The 18,624-nt window shown below is 52.7% G+C and overlaps 1 protein-coding gene across 4 annotated transcripts in view; it reads right to left on the bottom strand.

Moving 5' to 3' along the window:
* Positions 1-279: 279 nt before the first annotated feature.
* PRDM11 (PR/SET domain 11) overlaps positions 280-18,624 on the bottom strand; it is a 93,589-nt gene continuing 75,244 nt past the window's right edge. For 3 of the 4 annotated variants that reach the window (XM_077862990.1, XM_077862988.1, XM_077862989.1), the window contains exons 6-8: positions 14,816-15,003; positions 10,364-10,990; positions 280-9,179 (exon numbers count right to left, since the gene is read on the bottom strand). In XM_077862990.1, the coding sequence (XP_077719116.1) occupies positions 7,015-9,179; positions 10,364-10,990; positions 14,816-15,003 (2,980 nt within the window). In that variant the 3' untranslated portion in view covers positions 280-7,014. The remainder of the gene's footprint in view (positions 9,180-10,363; positions 10,991-14,815; positions 15,004-18,624) is intronic. The other variant, XM_077862991.1, reaches the window with a different exon arrangement.

Here is an 18,624-nt window from a genome sequence, read left to right as displayed (position 1 = left end):
CGGGGGCAGGTAGATTTATTTTAAATGGTTTCAGTTATATACACCTCCTCTTGGCCAGAAAGGTGGGTGAGGCACGTAGGTTACCTGCTGGAAATGGACTCAACTGGGGGAAGAGAGACAGACAGACAGGGGCTTAGAGGTCCCTTCTAGTTCCTTCCAATCTGGTAGCAGGCAGGCTCCTATCCTGACACTGGAGCCCTTGCAATGGGACCCATTCTGAACTGCCCAAAGCCTGGGCCTGGGATGGAGGCAAGGAGGCAGAGATTCAACCTGGGTGAGTAAATTTAAATGCTTTTATTAACAATCTTCTTACATTACAAGGATAATATGACAAAAGGAAAGTTTCTGCGTACATATTATGATAAACCAACATAGCTCTATTTGTATCCAGTGTTCTAGGTCCCGTCACACAGGTACTATAAAGCGTAGTCTGCAAAATAATAACATCAAGAGGTTTTTTTTTTTTAAAGAAAGAAAGTATTAACATATTAATATGTATATGATAATAGACTCCTAGGTATTTCCCCCCACCCCCACTTAATTTTTTTTCCTTTGTGATTGAAATGAACCGGTTCAGCAGCGTGGGGGTGGAGAGGAGGAGAGAGGGCCCAAAAAAAGAGCAGATCAGACTGCTGGCTCTTCCCCAGAGACCCGAGTGAAGACGAGGGGCGCCGAGGGCAGCCCAGCCCCGTCTTCGGGTGAGCAGTATTGTAACCGGCTGGCCTCCCCTGGACGGAGGGTGCCCGCGGGCCCCAGGGAATGCTCTCTCTCTGAGGTACAGTGCATCGTGGATTGCTTCCCGGGGATGCCCACCCCTGGCCACGGGTCTGGCCCACCGGCGCGGCAGGAAGGCTCGGCCGGCCTGGTCCCCCTGGAGGCACTGAAGGTGTTCCGAGCCCCGGCTGGCTGCCAGCTGTGGCTCAAGGAGACCCAGGCAGATGTGGAGGGGAGGGGAGGCGGCATCGGCTGAGCAGACCCGCCCCGGACTCCGGGGGTGGGGTGGGGGGTCTGCTGGAGACTGAGGTACGTTGGTAGATGGCAGGAGAGAGGAGGACGGGGTCAGAGGCGGCTGGGGGCAGAGGTAAGCGCCTTTGGAGAGCTGAGGGCCCGGGCCGGCCTGGGGCGCAGAGGACGCGGGGCTGGGGGGCTGGGGCCTGTCCCCTGCGGCCCATCGGCCCCTCCTGTCCCACGTCCCGGCCCTGGGAGCGGGCCGCCTGCTGATGGGGTCAGGGCCGCGCCAGCCCGCACCAGGCCCCGGCCGACGTCCCCTCCGCCGCGGGAGCAGCCCAGCCGGGAGGGCGGGTGAGCGTGAGCGTGGGGCGTCCGGCTCAGCCGCTGCCCCGAGTCGCAGAAGGACACACAGTGCAGCGAGCCCGACGTGCCTGCTGTGGCGGCGGAGGGCCAGGCGGGCGGGGCCGGGGAGAGCGTCGTCCTGAGTACAGCACAGGCCGCGCAGGGGGCCACCGGGGGCACCAGGGCCGGCGCGGGGTGCGTCCCTCCCGCCCCCTGCTCCCCCCCACCCCCCTGCCCCTCCAGGGCCCGGCCTGGGCGGCCTCGCTTCAGAGGCTGGGCCTCCGGGGCGGCGGAAGCACCTAAGCGGGGAGGGCGGCATCCCCCCCCTCCCCGCATCCTCCCTGGGCCCCCCTCCGGGCCAGTTGGCACCCTTCCTATTGCTGCCGGTGCTGCTCCTCCCCGGGGTGCGGGTGGGGGTGGGGGGAATTGTGCAGTGGTCCCTCCACGGGGGCCCCAGACCGCGTCCTAGTGCCAAGCAGCACTGACTTGCAGGGGTGCGGGGTGAGGAGGACACAGGGGGCTCTGCGGCGGGAGCTGGGGCGCCAGGGTCTCCTCCCGCAAAGGAGAGAAAGTGCATGGAGAGGGCGGGGACCCGGGGACTGTCCTCTGCTGCGCTGGGTCCCAGCAAAGCCGGCCTGCCCGGCTCCCGCAGCTCCCTCCGCACGACCCACGACCCGCGACAGGCTTTCCCGTTGCTCTCTCAGCTCTCTATAGACTCTATTTTTATATCTATTTAAAACATAGAAATGTATAAATATATAGGATATTATTTATAGATATATAGACGTGATTTAATCTCTTACTCTGTGTGTATCCGTACTGTATATGTCCATATATACAATATATATGCTGTAGCATTTGTATTATACACTGCACGTACCCCCTGCTTCCATGCGCTCGCTCTCCTAGGGAGACTGGATTGCATAGGTATTTCCAGAAAACACCACTTCAGGGGATGGGGCGGGAGGGGACCGAAAGCCAGATGGAAGAGGAGGGCCGTACCATCTTCCTCCCCAAAGGGCACTTTTTCTCCCTCTGGCTAACCCACAAGATCACGGCAAAGGCTCCCAGAAATATCACAGCTCCATCCGCTTAGCTAAAGGACCCTGTGAACAGAGAGCAAGAGAGGGTCTCCCTCCAAGCAGAAGTAGGGCCCTGGGTGCCTCTGGACAAAATCTTCATTCCTCAAGACGTGAGGAGGAAACCGTGAGCAGAACCCATGACCCAGCACCACCTCCCTCAGGAGGGTGGCATCTGGAATGGGACTGTCCCAAGGTCACCTGCTGTCCAAACTCGCCATTCCCACCTAAGGAGGCCTGGCCTCCCTGCTTTCACTGCCCCAGGCTGGCCTGCCTAGGGCAGCCACTGGACGGGGCGGAGGGACATGAGGTCCAGTGTCACTGGAGCCCTCTGCACAAACTGAGTGTGGGACCTAGAAAAAAGAATGATTCTACTTGGAAATCCACCCAGACCACATGCCAAAACCAGATCCGGATCCAGAATTCCTATCCCTGGAGGAGTGGGGGTGGGGGGAAAGGGAGGGGGAGGAATCTAGAAGTTCCACTTCAACCCCCAGTCCGCCTCCTGGACCCTGCGGCGGGGCTCCAGGTGAACGGCAGCCCCACAGCCTGGCCGGGCCAAGCTTCTAGTCTGTTTCTTGGTCGCCACGATCATTTTCAGCCCCCTACATGCTTTTCTCTCTTTCCTCCTTCTTGATATCACGTCCAAACAAATGGGTAATATTTAAACATTACCTTAAATAATTACAAGGTCCTTCCTCCAAATTACGGGGTCGACATAAGCAAGTCAAGGAGAGGGGGCTCAGCAAGACAACTCAACATGGAAACATGTAGTGGGGGCTGGGGCTCTTGATTCAGGGCCCAGCACCAAAGCTGGCCCTGCAGACAACCTGGAGCTCAAGCCTGCTCTCATTCTCCAGCGAGGATGAGAAAGCAAGGATCTGCCTTGTACTACCGGATGTCGCAGGCAGTCGTGAGTAAAAATAAAATAAAATACAAAGCTGGTGTTTTGGATGCCGGGACTCTCACATTCAACCAGGCAGGCAGAACGTGGGGATTCTACATGGCAAGAGCTGCAGACAGGCCTGGGCTGTCCTGGGGGTTCACAGATAGCAGATGGCAAATGGGGGTCTTTTCCCTCCACGGAGGAGAAGCAAACCATCTCATCCCAAGGGCTTGTGGCTCCCGGGCTCTGCAATGTATCAGCTTGGCACAAATGGCCATGAACCTGAACTCCCTCCCCACCCCTCTCTATGAGCCAAAGAAAGTCCCTAGTCAGCCAGCCCAATTAGGACAAGTCTCAACCCCAGAGACGAACATGTCATTCTAAGCCAGTGGCTGAGTTAAAGGGCTCTATCTCCTCGGAAGTGACCACATTTGGGATGCCAGGACCGCCCGGCCACAGCTTTTCATGCCCATCAAAGGGAGATTAGGCTACATAAGCATTTGATTCCCTAGGCTAGACCCTGTGGGTCCCATTAACCCAAGGGTCTTCCCTAAGGAGTCAGAAGAGTGGAAACTCCTATGATAGAAATCACATGCAGCATTCACAGGATGGAAGCACTGAGCCTTCTGGAAGCAACCAGGTTGAAAAAGACCCTGTGTAAATTGCAGTGGTGTGTCACCCACATTGTTCCCTGGTTACTCCCTGTCCCGAGGCAAAGTGGCCTTCAGAGTGCCTGGCACGGCCCAGGCCTGGCTGGATTCTACAGAAGTCACGAGCACCCAGAGTTTTAGAGCGTCTTGCCAAACCCAGAAATGCCCCCAGGAGAGCTCGACCTGCCCGAGGCTTGGAGCCCGGCTCGGCAGGTGACCACCCGCCGTCCTGTGCTGCTAGCAGCAGCTCACACCTCTAGCTCAGAGGCAGGCTACCGGCTCCCAGCTCTCTCGGGAGACACAGGGGAGATGCTGGCACAGGCCCGAAGGATTTATTCTCCCCTCTGGATAAAAATTTGCGCTGATTTTGGCCATGGCCTCTTGAAACAGTCACAGCCCTGACTAGTACTCAGGCAGACATCAAGAATTCTCTCTTCCTGGTTTTCAAATAAGTGACCCAGGGCATGGCTCCCAATGTAGCAGGTGGAGAGGAGCAGAAGGGAAAAGGAGAAGGTGTAAGGCAATTGGTGGCTAGAAAAAAGCATCCCAACCTACTGTTTCTGGCCCCCGCCAAGGCCCCCTTGCCAGCCATCTCTGCCCTCAACCCATCTTACTTATTAGCCTGTGCGATGTTCAAAGAAAGCCCCCACAGACGCGATAGTTTGTGTGTGCGATGGAGACGATGTCAGGGAGGGAAAGCTGGAACCTTGTGCTTTGCAACAGTATCCCACTTGACAACAAGTACTGACCCGGATGGGAAGAGGGGGGTTGGGGGGGTGGGGAGCACACCACCTTGGAGTACGGACATGATCTGAAGCTGGGAACTCCAAAGCCTCAGAAAGAGCTTTGGGCATTTCCTTGCCAGTTCCTGCTCTCTCCTTGTTCGGAGGAGGGTGGGGAAGTCTGCGGGCCTGGGGAGGAGGCTGGCGGGTGAATGTCACCAGGCAGGGGTGCATTGATTTGTTGAAGAAGGCAGCATATGAGGCCTGGCAGTGGGACAGTTGGAGAAAACCTGTTTTTTTGTTTCTTGTATCTTTTAACATGCTACATCACTGTTGAAAACAAACAAAAAAGTTTCAAAAATAATATATAATATATATATATAATATATTTATATAATGAAAAGCTATCGACTAGCAGCAATGATTCTAAAGTTATCTTAGCACCAAGACCATAGGGGTGGGGGAAAGGGACGTGTGGAGGGTGAAGGGACTGGCAGGACAAGGAAGGGGAAGTGACATGTTCAGTGTTGATGACATTTCCACTATGGTTCTCAACAGTGGCATGAGGCCTCGGAGACAAGATAAACCAAGAAGGAAGGAAGCCACCACAGTTTTATGTCTGAGCCAAGCAGGTTGGGGACACGGGGCTTTGCCTGTGGCCAGATCACACCATCCTTTGCCCACCCTCTGCCAAGTGAGAGGGGTGGCTCCCAGCAGAACTGACCACGGACAATGCAGCTCTTCCTCCGTCCCCCAGATAGGACCTGCATCCACAGTACAGGATCTCTGCATATCAAATATGCATAAATCAGATGTGGAAACATGAACAGAAGTTTTTAACAGCTCACGCACATTTTTTTTTTAAAACTCCCTTGCGAGGTATACTGGTAGTTAAATGAACAAAAGAGCATTGATCAGACTCCTCTAGCTTAAACCACTACTTGCCCCAGGGAGTAGGCAAGTGGCTATTTCTAAAGCTTATATCATGGTTGTGTGTGTGCAGGTGCGTGGGCGTGCATGTGTGTGTGTGTGTGTGTGTGTGTTTAGGCTGTTGCCTTGAGAGTCCTGTCTGACCTCTTGTTTATACCATTTCTTTAGGACATCTCTACCCTGTTCAAAAAAGGAAGCATTTCCAGGCATAGATTCAATGCCTGGTTTCCCACTGCCTCCTGCCAGGCTGAAGGGTCTGGTACCAGCCTTGTCACAAAAGAAGGCCTCAAGCTCTAGAGACCCTCCTTTGAGTCACGCATAACCCAGGGCACAACTTGCATTGACATCTCCTGCCACTGAACTAGAGCAGGCATTTGATTATTAAAGGAATAATAATAAAAAAAAATCCCCAACACGTTACGTGATTATAAAGACAGAGCATAAATAATCCATGTAAATGGAATACATACTTTTCATTTTACTTTGCTTTTAGCCAAAAATCACTGCCCTGTTAGGGTCTGGATTTCTTGGCTCTTCATTCCCCCACAGTCCTGGATCTGACTGGAATTATATTATTTTACCCCATGCCGTATAAGAACAGGAATGCAAAAAAAAAAAAAAAAAAAATCCCCCCACCCCCACCCACACACCTTATCCCTTCCCCAGGATTTCAAGCTTGGTTGTGAGGCAATTTTGCCTTCAGTATAACAGGTAATTAGGATCCAGGGGGCTGGAAGGAGGGAATCCGTAACCCAGGGACCGGAGAGGAGATCGAGGTGGGGAAGTGGTGGGTGTCACAGTTTGACCGACACATTTGTTTCTAAGACAGTGAAAGAACGCTCATCAGGAAATGAATACAAACCTCTGAGGCTGAAATCAGGTGGGAGGGGGAAGGAGTCACGCACCCCGATCCAGGTACAATACCCACCCCATCGGAAACCAGAGATGGGATTCAGCTCCACCAGCATGTCGACGCGGAGGCCCAGAACCCCCATCGTCGACCAAATGAGAAAAGCAAAGGCAAGAACATAATCCCAAACCCAAACCCCTCAACCCCCAAGCAAAAACATAAATGAAACAAACCACCTAAAGGTGATGACAGAGACCCGTCATTTTAGCTTAGGCTGTTGGTTGGCTGTGAGGTGGGCACGCGGGTGTCCCCAGCACGTGCTTCTGTGAGTGAAAATGATGGATGGCCACGTAGGTCGCAGCTGCCAGATCTTGTAGACAAGACTCCGTTTCCAACATCATTCCTTTGTGAAAGCTCCCAGTGGCTTCTGGTGGACGCGTCACCTTGGTTTTTAAAAATTTTCAGTGTGGGTTTATATATATATATATATATATATATGTATATATATATATAATATAATATATATTTATATAATATATCAAAGCTTATGAGTATAGATTAAAAAAATATTCAACAGCTTAGTGAACTCTGGGACGCCGGCCCCCTAGATGTCCGGGTAAAACTCGGACCCGTGGTCCACGGTCTGCAGCACCGGCTTCTGCTCCAGCGCGGACATCCTGCTGAGGACCTCGGCGGACAGCGCGTAACTGTTGCCAGACTTCTCCTCAAACCAGCTGTCCAGGGCTCGCTTGGCATCGAAGTTGGCGATGGGCGGGCCGTTCACAGCGATTGTCAACAGGTCGCTGAGCTGCTCCAGGGTCAGGCGGGAGCGGTGGTTTTTGCGAACCCGCTGCAGGGCGTTGCGGCCTTTCTCGCAGCAGGCGGTGGAGGTGGGGAGGACTTTGAGGACCTGGATGATTTTGTTCAAGAGCGGGAACCGCTGCTTGTACTTGCAAATGTGGCCGATCAGGTCCTTGAAGCCATTTTTGGTGTAGTAATCAGCCTTGAGTTCCCGCCACTCCATCAACAGGCTGCCCCGGGGGTCCAGCCCCTCCCTACAGACATCCCGGGAGAAGGTGGGGATGGCCTCCAGGTGGTCAAAGATCTGCACCATGTCCTCCTTGCCGTAGCTCATGAGCTCCTCGCTGCTCCTGGGCCAGGCAGCCAGGTCGAACACCTGGCAGGCCTTCACGAAGATCCGGCTGCGGGAATCAAACCTCTGAGCCAGGATCACCTGGGTCTTCTGACAGATCTTCTCCCTGACGGACTGGAACTTGGCTTCGGCCACCCTGAGGTTCTTCATGGCAATCCCATTGAAGCTCTCTCGAAAGTTCTCCTCGAACTCCTGCAGGTACTCCCCCGGGGAGTCGGCCAGCCGGCTGATCTCCTGGATGGCCTCCTCGATCTTGTCGTCCACCTGGGACACCAGGAGGTACTCGCCCTGGAAGACGTAGGCCAGGCGTGACAGCACGGCGATCACGTCCAGGAGGAAGTAGATGAGCTTGATGGACTGGTAGTCCATGAGGAACTGCAGCAGGGCCAGCGCGATGGCGGACGCGTCTGCCCGCTGGGTCTGGCTGCTGACGTCCTTGAGGTGGGCCACCACCTCCAGGTAGTCCTTAATGAGGGCGTTGAGGACGTTCTGCTCCCCGATGATCCACCTCACGGCCCGGATGTCCCCCAGGAACTCCGTCTCCTCGCACAGGGTGGAGGCCGTCGAGCGGAGCTCGCACATGAGGCGCGGCGAGTACCGGTAGAAACTCAGCAGCTGCTTCAGGTTGTTCTCCAGCTCCTCCAGGCAGGGGAGCTCCTTCCCGCTGATGGCATCCAGGATCTCGAGGTGGGGCCGGTGCACCATGAAAGGCAGGCACAGCAGCCAGGGCAGCGTCTTGCGGATGGTCATGAACATGCTGGCGCGCAGGCTGGCGGTGACGTTGGCCCCGTCGATGCCCAGGCCCACGGTCGGCTTCTCGTCCTGCAAGCGGATGCCCAAGGCCGAAAAGGCGCGGTCGAGTGCCTGCAGGTAGCTCTCGGTGCTGGAGAACCCGAGTTCCTGCAGGGACAGGAACTCCGTGGCCGGGGGCCCATCGCTGCTGGTGTACTGGACGTAGACAGCCACCGTGTCGGCCAGCAGGTCGTCGCTCTGCCCATCCAGGATGATGCTGAGGCAGGGCGACTGGCGGATGCGCTCCACCAGGTCTTCCCGCAGCGCGCGGGCGATGTGATGGATGAGTATCTGGCAGTCGCCCTCGTTCATGTACTGGTCCACCACCTTGAGCTCGCACTTCCTCAGGAGCTCGGCCAGGGGCCGGAAGTCCAGGTAGGGCCTGCCCTCGAGGGCCAGGTGGTAGGCGGTGTTGAAGAGCAGAGTCATGTTGCGGCACATCTCCTCCGTCTTCTCGGGGTGCATGCGCAGCTTGTAGAGCTGCAAGCACTTCTTGTGCAGGTTGCTCTGGCTGTGCAGTTTGATGGTGTGGATCTTGAACTGCTTGGAGCCGATGATGAAGGCCGACGTGCGGGAGGACTGCACCGTGTACTGGCGGCAGACGTGGCACCACATCTCGTTGAGGGTCGGGGAGTACCGCAGGAACCAGAACTTCTTCAGCCACTCCTGCTTAAAGCGTCGGATTCGGCGCCCGGTGGCAGATGACATCTTGGAGGGCTCGTCGGCGGCAGTCAGCATGTCATTGGAGACGGATTCGTCTGCAGAATCGACCTCCTGGTCATCGTCTTCCATGATGGCAGGGCCGGACACCATGCTCTCGGAGGCTGCAAGACAAATGGGAAGGAAGCATTTAAACTCTGGTGGCAGAAACGCGGGCTTTTCCAGAATGAATGGGAACGCTGCCCGAGAGGTCAGAGCCACCACGGGTGAAACAAAGGCCAATTCCTACGATGGACTGAATCCCAGCCTAGATTTTTTTTTTTAAATAGCTGCTCTTGTTATCCACGCGTGACGTTTCCTCTCTGGGGATTACCCAGGGTGGACACCTGCTCCAGGCTGCCTGCCTTTACCCTCCACCAGTGGGCGCTCAAGGAACTCAACCTTCTATAGCAACGGGGCAGCTGGGCCACGGCCACGGCCACCAGAGCAGATCTGCCCGAGTGAAGGTGGCACACCCAGCATTCCCAAGTCACACAGCCAGGACATGGGGCTCATTTATCTCAGTGCTAACATGGTCCGGGGAGGCGTCCTGCCCTCGAACAAAGGCAGTCTGCCATAGCTTCGGCTTATTTCAGGATCAGAATGCAGTTTAGTTAAGACGCATGCTTTGAATATCTGAAACACCTCATTCTGAGCTCAGGGATGTGGTTAAAATAGGAAATGCTATGTAAATACTGGGATTCAGCTGCAGCTGTGTACTGAAAAAAACCTTCCTGGTTGTCGACCGCTTCTAAAAGATCCAGGCAGCCAACAGAAAGGGGCCACGGCGTGCGGCCATACATCCTGTATCCCAGTCCTTCTAAAATCCCAGGCCGGGGAGCCAGGACCATGTGTGGCAGGACGTAATTCGGGAAGAGAAGCACGAGGCTGTGTTCCAGGATTGAGTTCGGGAAGGCTGGGAGCTCTTCCCCCACGAGATGCCCTGCTTGGGGCTGGGGAGACAAAGATTGGGGTTAGAAGTTTTGAGTGTAGGGTTAAGACACCACCAGGATCGGCAGAGAAAGGCAACGGGTCAAGAACACAGCACACACCCCTCCTGCAGTGGAACTTCCTTTATTGACAAGGAGGATACAAGGGCGAGACACGAAGTATCCCATGGGCGCCGCGGAGCAGCCCGTCAGAGGCAGGCACCTGCGGGCGTGGGCTGCGACCGGAGCCCGCCGCAGCATGACACGCCTTAGGCCACCCCCTCCCCCGAGGGTGGCTCCCGCAGAGGGCGCCAGGCCACCCTCACACTGCCCACCGGCTGCTCTTCCCTCCGACCACAATCTCATCCACGCCAACTTACCTGCAGGGTCGGAGAACTCCGGCAGCTCTAGTACCTGTGCTGGTAATACCGGGGGTTCAGGAAGCTTCCCAGACTTAAGCATGTCTAGTTCGGCCTGGAGTTCCCGGACCTTCTTCTTTAGGCGAATACAGTTAGGGCAAAAGGAGGTGGTGGGAAGCTCGTGAGGGTCGGAGGCAAGAGAGGCCTCGGCGGGACTGTCGGCCTTGAAGGATGAAGGCTCTTCTTCTTCATCCTCCAACGGGCCTGGCTCCTTGGAAGCCCCCTGGGGGATCTTCCAGTCCCCTTCCCCCTGGGTCCGGCTGACATTCTGCACGCCGTGCGACATGGTCATGGCACACCGACTGTATGCATCGTCCTGGTACTTGGGGACTTTCCTGATGACCAGCGAGGTGCTCAGAGCCAGCTGGTGCGCTTCCACCTTGGCGGATTCCAGTGATGCTTCCAGCACATCCTTGAAAATGAGGTCGATCTTCTTCTTCTTGGCCTGGGGGTGCGCATCCCCCTCGTCAAAGCCACGCTTGTACGGGCTTTTGCCCTGTCTCAACACGGGGAGCTGAATGGGACCCCTCAGGTCTTCTGGGTTATCCAGAGCCTGCTCAGACTTCTCCCTCTGCAACCTCTTCTCTCCTAGGAAGCAAAACCAGGCTGTGAGGAAGGGGGGAAGAGCCCCAAAGTGGAGAAACCAAAAGGAAACAGAGTGGGCCTCCTATTAGGAAGCCACTTGACACATCCCTCTGGGGGCTGGTCTTGTGGGGCAAGCATGACCGAAAGGCAGAGGCGAGTCACTTGGTGGATCCCGGGGTCTAGAGTGGGACCCGAAAAAAGTGGGAAGAATTCTCTAAAAAGACCATTTCAGGGGAGCCTGATGTATATGAGCTGCACATTCATAGGTGGAGGGAATGCTGGAGGGGAGGGCAAGTGGAAGTGCGGTCAGCCTAGAAGGTGACACCCCACCGGTCCAACTGGGCAGATGGAAACACACCTCAGAGCTCGGTGCATATGGATCCCCACCCTCCAGGCTTCTCGTCCAGTCCTGGCAATTGGATGATGGCTGCTTCGACTTGGTAAAAGGTACACAGGACACACCAGGTCTGCTCCTTCCTGCTCCCTGACTGCTCTCCAGACGGCAGGGCAAAGTCCAACCCATGACAACCATCCTAACTCTCCAGGACATCAGATGAAGAGGTGCCCATGAGAGGAAGTGACCTGAATGTCTGTGGTCCTCCCTGACAACTAAGGCAGGAGGGAAAGGGAAGATGGGGCCCCTCGGGGGGCTGAGGGCTCCCGGGGGGCAGAGAAGGGAGCCCCCAACAAGATAAAAAGCAGTGCGTGACTATACTGACCCAACGCGTTCTTGAAATACAGCCGTGTTTCCTTACCTGATCATTCAAAGGACCTCCCCTTTTCTATCTCTTTCCATCAAATGACTGACTTCAAAAACATTGGTGACCTCCCAACAGTAATTTTAGCCTGATGCTTTAAAACGGCGGACATGGTTTCATCAACTGGGACAGAAGTGTGCTCCCTGGGGATGCTGATGCTAAAGGGGGACCCTCAGAAGGTCCTGACAGCAGCCTGTGGGCCAGGAAATCTCAGAGGCTTCCTAGGTCAGGGCAGGGCCCTGCAAGATGACTCTGGGCAGTGACTTAGCCCAAATACACTTTGCAACTAGGCTTCCGAAAGCTGCATTAGCTAAAAACCTCTGAGTGAAGGCCAACGGATCTCGGGGAGCGATCCAGAAGTTCCAGGCTGTGACGGAGCCCTGGCTTCTTGCAGCTGATGAGGGGTGCTGGGCCCTGGGCCCTGTATGAATCCGGGTTTCCTACAGGTAACGGCACAAAAGGGGGTAACCTATTCAGGACACCCCTCTTCTGTCCTCACATGACTGTTTTGAGGAGCAATCTCATGTTCAAGGCCCCTGAAAGTCAGGTGGCTCTCACAGCCTACATTTCTATAATGGCTGAGGGGCAGAAAGGATGGAGATGAACGCTTGTAAAAAATGCAACGTGTTTGTATTACAGATCAGATATGACACTTGCCCATTCAGAATCTCTAAACATCGAGGGCCACCCTTTCACTGCTCCCGGACCAATCAGGCAGCAAAGAGCTGAGGATGTCGGGAGGTCAAGGCTACACATTCCCAGGGAGTCCTCAGGCCTCTCTGCTCAAAAGACAAGGTCATTCAGATTCCCTAGGATGAGTGGGAGACCTCTTTGGACTCAAGGCTTCCAGAAAAATCTAAGGGCCGATAAAGACCTTTAAAGTATCATTAAATTGATTTCAAAGCCTCTGTAAAAAAATGGGGAAAACACCATTGAATCAGTGACTCAATGTAGATCAAATAACATAAATTTTTTGAATACACGTATTAGATGCACCCTGTTCTTACAAGAACACCACCCAGGCATAATTTACACTGTCTTCAGGAAGCAGTTCTGGGCTCTGAGTAATAGCCCTACTTATGAAGGACTAATAATTCATGCTCTGGCCCTTCTCAGGGCTCCAGCCTCCAATTACAAAGAAACCTCCTTCCGCGCAAGAACTTCAGTGAGTGAGTGAAGGGATCCCCTTTCCAGAGCAGGGCTGGCACACCGATCTGAGCCTCCACTAACTATTCAGAATCTGCCAAAGCTACAGGCTAGAGACAGCTACACATCTAAAGGCCACAGAGCTCACCACTGCTCCCAAGAGCTTTAGGACCAAGCCTCACCACTGCTCTGGCCCCGCCCCACGGTGCCTTTCAGTTTCCTACTGCTCAGCCTTGCCAGGAACAGACCCTCCTTCCTCCTGCATCTTCACAGGTCTTCGTGGATTTCATTTCAAAGCTCTCTGCCACGCCTCCTTTGAACCACTCCTGAAAGCTCACTCCCTTCTCTGAGCATTCCCCTTGGGTCTCTGGGCTCTCTGAGGATTACTGCGGCTTCAGGTGCTTTGGAGAAGACCCTGGGGGTGAGGGGAAGGACATTACAAATCCAGAAGAATTCAAGAAGATTACGGCCAAGGGATGGAACCTGGGTCCTCAGATATGACTTCTCTCGGGTTTCTTTTCTTCTGGTGGTAGGATTCTTTTAGAGACTTCTTGGCTGTTTTCATTCTTCTTTTATCCGCTCGGCAAAGAATAATTGAGCACCTACTATGTATCAGACACATTTACAGAAGGCATCTTCAGAGGTCAAATGGAAACCGTGGCAATCTCATCATAGAAACATGCCTTCCCGAGTGAAATCAGAACCCCAGATCCGAAGAAGACAAGAGATGAGTATGTCTACTGGGTCTCCTCACTGCCCATCCGATCACAGATACCTTTTACCAAGTCAGGCAGCAGCTGTGCATTCAATGTCCATAATCTGCTTCATTCTGTTTTGTTTTTTAAAATAGCTTACTTGCAATGGGCCACCCCACCCCTGTTCATCTTCTCCACTCATACTCCACATGAAGATATATTTCCAACAAGTAGGTTGGTCCAGAATGTGATATGGTGGGGCTTGGGTCTAGCCCTGGTTCCTGGAACCACATGGACTCTGGGTATTTGAATATGTATTTTTTTAGTGCAAGGAAGGGCCCCCTGAAAGAAGGAGCCAGACTCGCCAGTTTGCCTTGGCCCGGCTGAGGATGGGGTAGGGAGGCAAAGGGCTAGGGCCTGGGGAATATTTTAAGCCACTTTCCAAAGATTCATTTAAATGGAGCCTGGATGAACATCTCATCTCCTGGGCACTATCCACCCCTAAGGTCACCTTCCCACCTCCCTCCAGCCTCCTCCTTCTAATAGAGCTTGTTTGTTCACAGCATGTCATTAAGACTTACTAATGACAAGAAACTAGTTTCGTCAGGGAGGTCATGTAACACTACAGCTTATAGGTCAGATCCTGGGCTGAGACAGACATGGATGAGAAGCCCAGCGCTGCCCTTCCTAGCCATGTGACCCTGGGGGAGTCATTGGACATATCTGATGTCCCATTTCTACATTTGTGAGCTGGGGATCATAGTCCACATGGGACCATTAGAATTAGAAACTTACAGTTGAGGGCCTGCAGTGGTCAAGGTGGGCATTGTTCTGCACATATGACGTAGTGTTAGCTACAGCTGGGACAGTGGGACGTCATAGCATCTTTCCATCAGTTTGACTTGGGGAAAGAGGATCAATTTTGATTAAATTTATGCGCTTGCCTTTGGGGCCTCATCTCTCTCAATACTCTAAAATGTCTGTAACAGGGTTTCTGAGGGAGGAGAACACATGGGAGTGCCTGCTGCCCTGCCCAGAGCTGCTGCTCACACCTAGACCACCTGTCTCCACCCAAGTCCCTCTGGGTCTCCCCATGGCTGGTATGCTGCATTTCCCATCCGTCCTCTTAGGACGGCTTCCTCTTAGGAAGCTCCCAGAGAAGCATTTCCGGCCTCCCCTGTGTTCGGTGGCAGGTGTGGCCCTCACCTCGGGGGAGGCTGGGCACTCACCTCTGGCCAGATTATGGTGGATGGTCTCCTGGGACATGCTGTGCAGGCGCTTCATGTAGTCCTCGCTGTACCAGACCCGGAGCCGCTCCCCGGGCCGGATGTCCCGACACGCTCGGAAGTAGATGCGCTCGCTGTGCTGGAACGCCAGAAGGTTCTGCTCCCTCTCCTCCCGGGAGATGACCACGTACCTGGGGGCGAGGGGGACAGGTAAGAACGCACGGGCCACTCATCAGCGAGTGCCTGCTGGGGCCAGGCATGGTGCTGGGCAGGGGTTGGAGGTCAGAGGACCACCAGCAGGTGGCACGTGTCAAAGTGTAAGGACAGTTGTCTGTCCGAGACCAGTCCCTGGGCTCAACATCGCCGTTTTGTGTGACTTTGAGCAAATCTCCGAGCCTCTAAGTATCTGTTTTCTGAGACTAGACATGCTGCCCTGCCTACCTCCCAGGCTCTGGTAAATATAAAATTCAACACCAGATACAAACCGAAAACTTGAAAGATCGTGTCATTTATTCCTCACTAACTTTTAAGTGCAGGGGTTCCCAGACACCCGAAGGCCTCTGATGGTGCTAAGTGTGGGGTTCTTGGGCTCTTTCCAGTATTTCACAAAGCCCAGCAGAAATAACCCATGTGACAAGGATGCCCAAAAAGTCAATTAATAAATGCTAAAGATCAGTATCTTTAAAAAGTGGGTGTCCAATGCAGACAGAAGATAAAGGTAAATAAGGTGGGGCTTGCGTCTAGCCCTGGTTTCTGGAAGAACCAAGAAAAGGAAGAACCTGGAAGAGGTTAGCAGCCACTTGTTAATCTAAGTTATTTTAAGGTTAGGAAACTAAGACTTGAGAAGTAAGTGACTTGCCCAAGGTCACACAGCTAATAAATGGGAGGTGGAGCTTTGAGGTCTATGTTTTCACTAGAACTCAGCTCAACAATGCCCAGATAACCTTTAAAGTTCCGCCAAACCCTCAGGATCTCTCCCTTACCCAACTCTCCCTGAAATGACATTTCCAACATCCAACCTGCCACCTCCAAAAGACGAGATGGCGTAACACCTACAGAGATACAGAGGCATGTAGAACATAAGGACCAGGGGAAATTATTTGGAGTTTTAAAGATCTGTGCTATGCGAGCCTCTAGGTAACTTGCAGTCAAAAATAAACTTATTTCCTTATGCTATGCTTTGTCTCAAAAACCAGGGAAGAAACCAAAGTCTGTCTGACTGGCTTAACCCAAAAAATCGTCTTTGGAGCAGTCCAGGGTAAACAATAATTCACAGAAAAAAAAAATCCAAGTGGGTAATGAACAAATGAAAAGTATTCAGCATCACTAAGAAGAAACACAAGGATGCACATTGTCTCATTGGCACGGATTTCTCTCTCTCTTCTTTTTTAGTGATAATATCCATATTGGCTAGAAAAGCATCTCCCATCCTAATGGTAGAGAATAAACTGGCACGGCCCTTTGGGAAACAAAGGGGCGATATGGACTCGAACAAGTATTCGTACAGCCACGTTCAGAGCAGCAGGAGTCACAACAGTTAGGAGTGGAGGCACCCTGAGTGTCCACTAATGGGTAAATGGATAAACAGAACGTGGAACACACATACATTGCGTATCACTCGGCTTTGAAAAGGAAGCAAATTCTGATACATGCGATACCGTGAATCAACCTTGAAGACACACACGAAGTGAAATAAGCCAGTCACAAAAGGACAAATACCGTAAGGTTCCATTTATACGAGGTACTTATATGAGTAGTTAAATTCATAGAGACAGAAAGTAGAATGGTGGTGGCCCGGGGCCTGGATGGGGCCAGGGGAATGGGGAGTTAGCTGTTAATGGGTATCTTGCTGCAGTTGGGGAAGATAAAAAGAGCTCCGGAGATGGATGGTAGTGATGGTTGCCCAATGCGAATGAACTTAATGCGACCAAACTGTACCCTTAAAAAAAAAAAAAGTCGCTAAAATGGTAAATTTATGTGTGTTTTGTCACAAGTTTTGCAAAATTTCAAAAAGGACTGTAAGATGCAGACCAAGTAGACAAACTCTGCACACCACCACCCCGCCTGTATCATTGTGCAAAAACAAAAACATCGAAACGTCTAATATTGGAGCGATGGTTTAGTAAACTGTGGTATATTCATACGATGGAGTGTTACTCATCTATAGAAAAACGTTTTCAAAGGATCTTTCATGACATGGGGAAAATGGTCCTGATAGAATGCAGAGTGAGAACAGTAGGGCTGGACACTATTTACCCTACGGTTCCAATCGTGCTTTAAAAACAAGCCTCAGTAAGCTACTCGAAGGAAATACATCCATGTCTTACCACTGATTATCGTTACAGGTGGATGGATCTACTTTATCATCTTTTTCTGCATTTTCCAATTTTCCTTATAGCAATTACTACAGTTACCTCCCCCCACCCCACTGCCACCCCCTAAAAAAAAGACACACCCGAACGCCAATACCAGTATTGGTGGCAGGTCCTGGCGGCCAGCCGCATTGTGAATCTACATTCACCGAGCCTCAGGTACTGCAAGCTTGAGCACATCCTGCTCCTTGTGGTTGGGCACAGTCCCCTGTGACTCTGTTCTACTTGGCCCTGGAGGAGGCCATGACCTTCCAAGGGGGATCACTAGAGTCCCGGGACCACTACAGCTGTCAACAGCTGCAGCACAGACCCTGGGGTGGTGGGGATAAGGCCAAGTGGGTCAAGAGTCCCCACCCCCTTTGGGAGGAGCAACCATGAGCTCCACCCTGTGGCGGTCACACTTGCAAGGATGGGTGGTGCTTAGCTCCCCAGAACTTGCTTGGGTCTCTGAACTTAGCCTCAATGCATCTGTGCTTGTCCTGCTGACAAGCACATGAGCATTGGTCGCCCTGAGCTGGAGACGCTACTGTGATATCCATGACACCCAGTGACGCCGTTAACAAAGAACTCGGGGGTAGGAAAAGAGGACCCCTGGCCTAGTGAAGTTGTTCCGAACCACAATTTCCAAGTTGCAACTCTCCAGCACAGGGGTCTGCATTTCTCCGGATCTGAGAGTCCTCCTGAATGTGCAAAATATTTTTCAGCCCCCAATTTAGTGAAAGCCTGGGATCTGACATCCAAAATTAATCACCCTGTGGTTAGCACAGAACTGGGGTAGATCCAAACTTTCCTACTCCCAGATTCGGACGGCAAACTATTCAATCACCTTCTCTCAAAAGAATCACTTGGAGCACAGAGCACAAGGAAAGAGACACTCTTCTCTCTCTCTCTCTCTTTTTTTTTTCTTGTGTTTAAGCAATCATTGAGCTCTAAAAGCTAGACTTACTTCCTCAGGCATTCAACTTTAGCAGCAAAAGAGATGAGGCACACGTAACTATCAGGGATTTCTTCAAAAGAGCAACTTCTAGACTACATCCGAAGGTTTAGACGGATTCAGGTCAATTTCCCTTTCTACCTCCTGGTGGTTTCCTGCCCAATAAGAATCAAGGTTTAGGAAGAGAACTCCAAATCTCTGCATTGATCACAATCCTCTAAGACAGATCAAAATTTGCTCAGCATCTGGTTGTATTTGGTTGTTTCGAAACTTGGCACTTGAAAAATGACATTTATGGCAACTCTCAGCAAATCGTAACAACCCGTCCGGTCAAGAGGTTTAATGGAGCCAGCTAAGCCCCAACACACATTACCTCAAAAGAGATCTCCTCTTTTAAGTATTTTGCAGGAACACCCCATGGTTTGATCCACTCCCAGAATCCTGTCTAGGATATTCTCTTTAGGAAGAGCAACTCCTGTCCTACTCCATGGCTGCAGACGAGCAAG

The sequence above is a fragment of the Canis aureus genome, chromosome 21, assembly GCF_053574225.1.
Source record: "Canis aureus isolate CA01 chromosome 21, VMU_Caureus_v.1.0, whole genome shotgun sequence".
Taxonomy (NCBI): Eukaryota; Metazoa; Chordata; class Mammalia; order Carnivora; family Canidae; genus Canis; species Canis aureus.
Note: the sequence above shows the minus strand (reverse complement) of the source record. Positions and strands in the feature narration are given on the sequence as shown.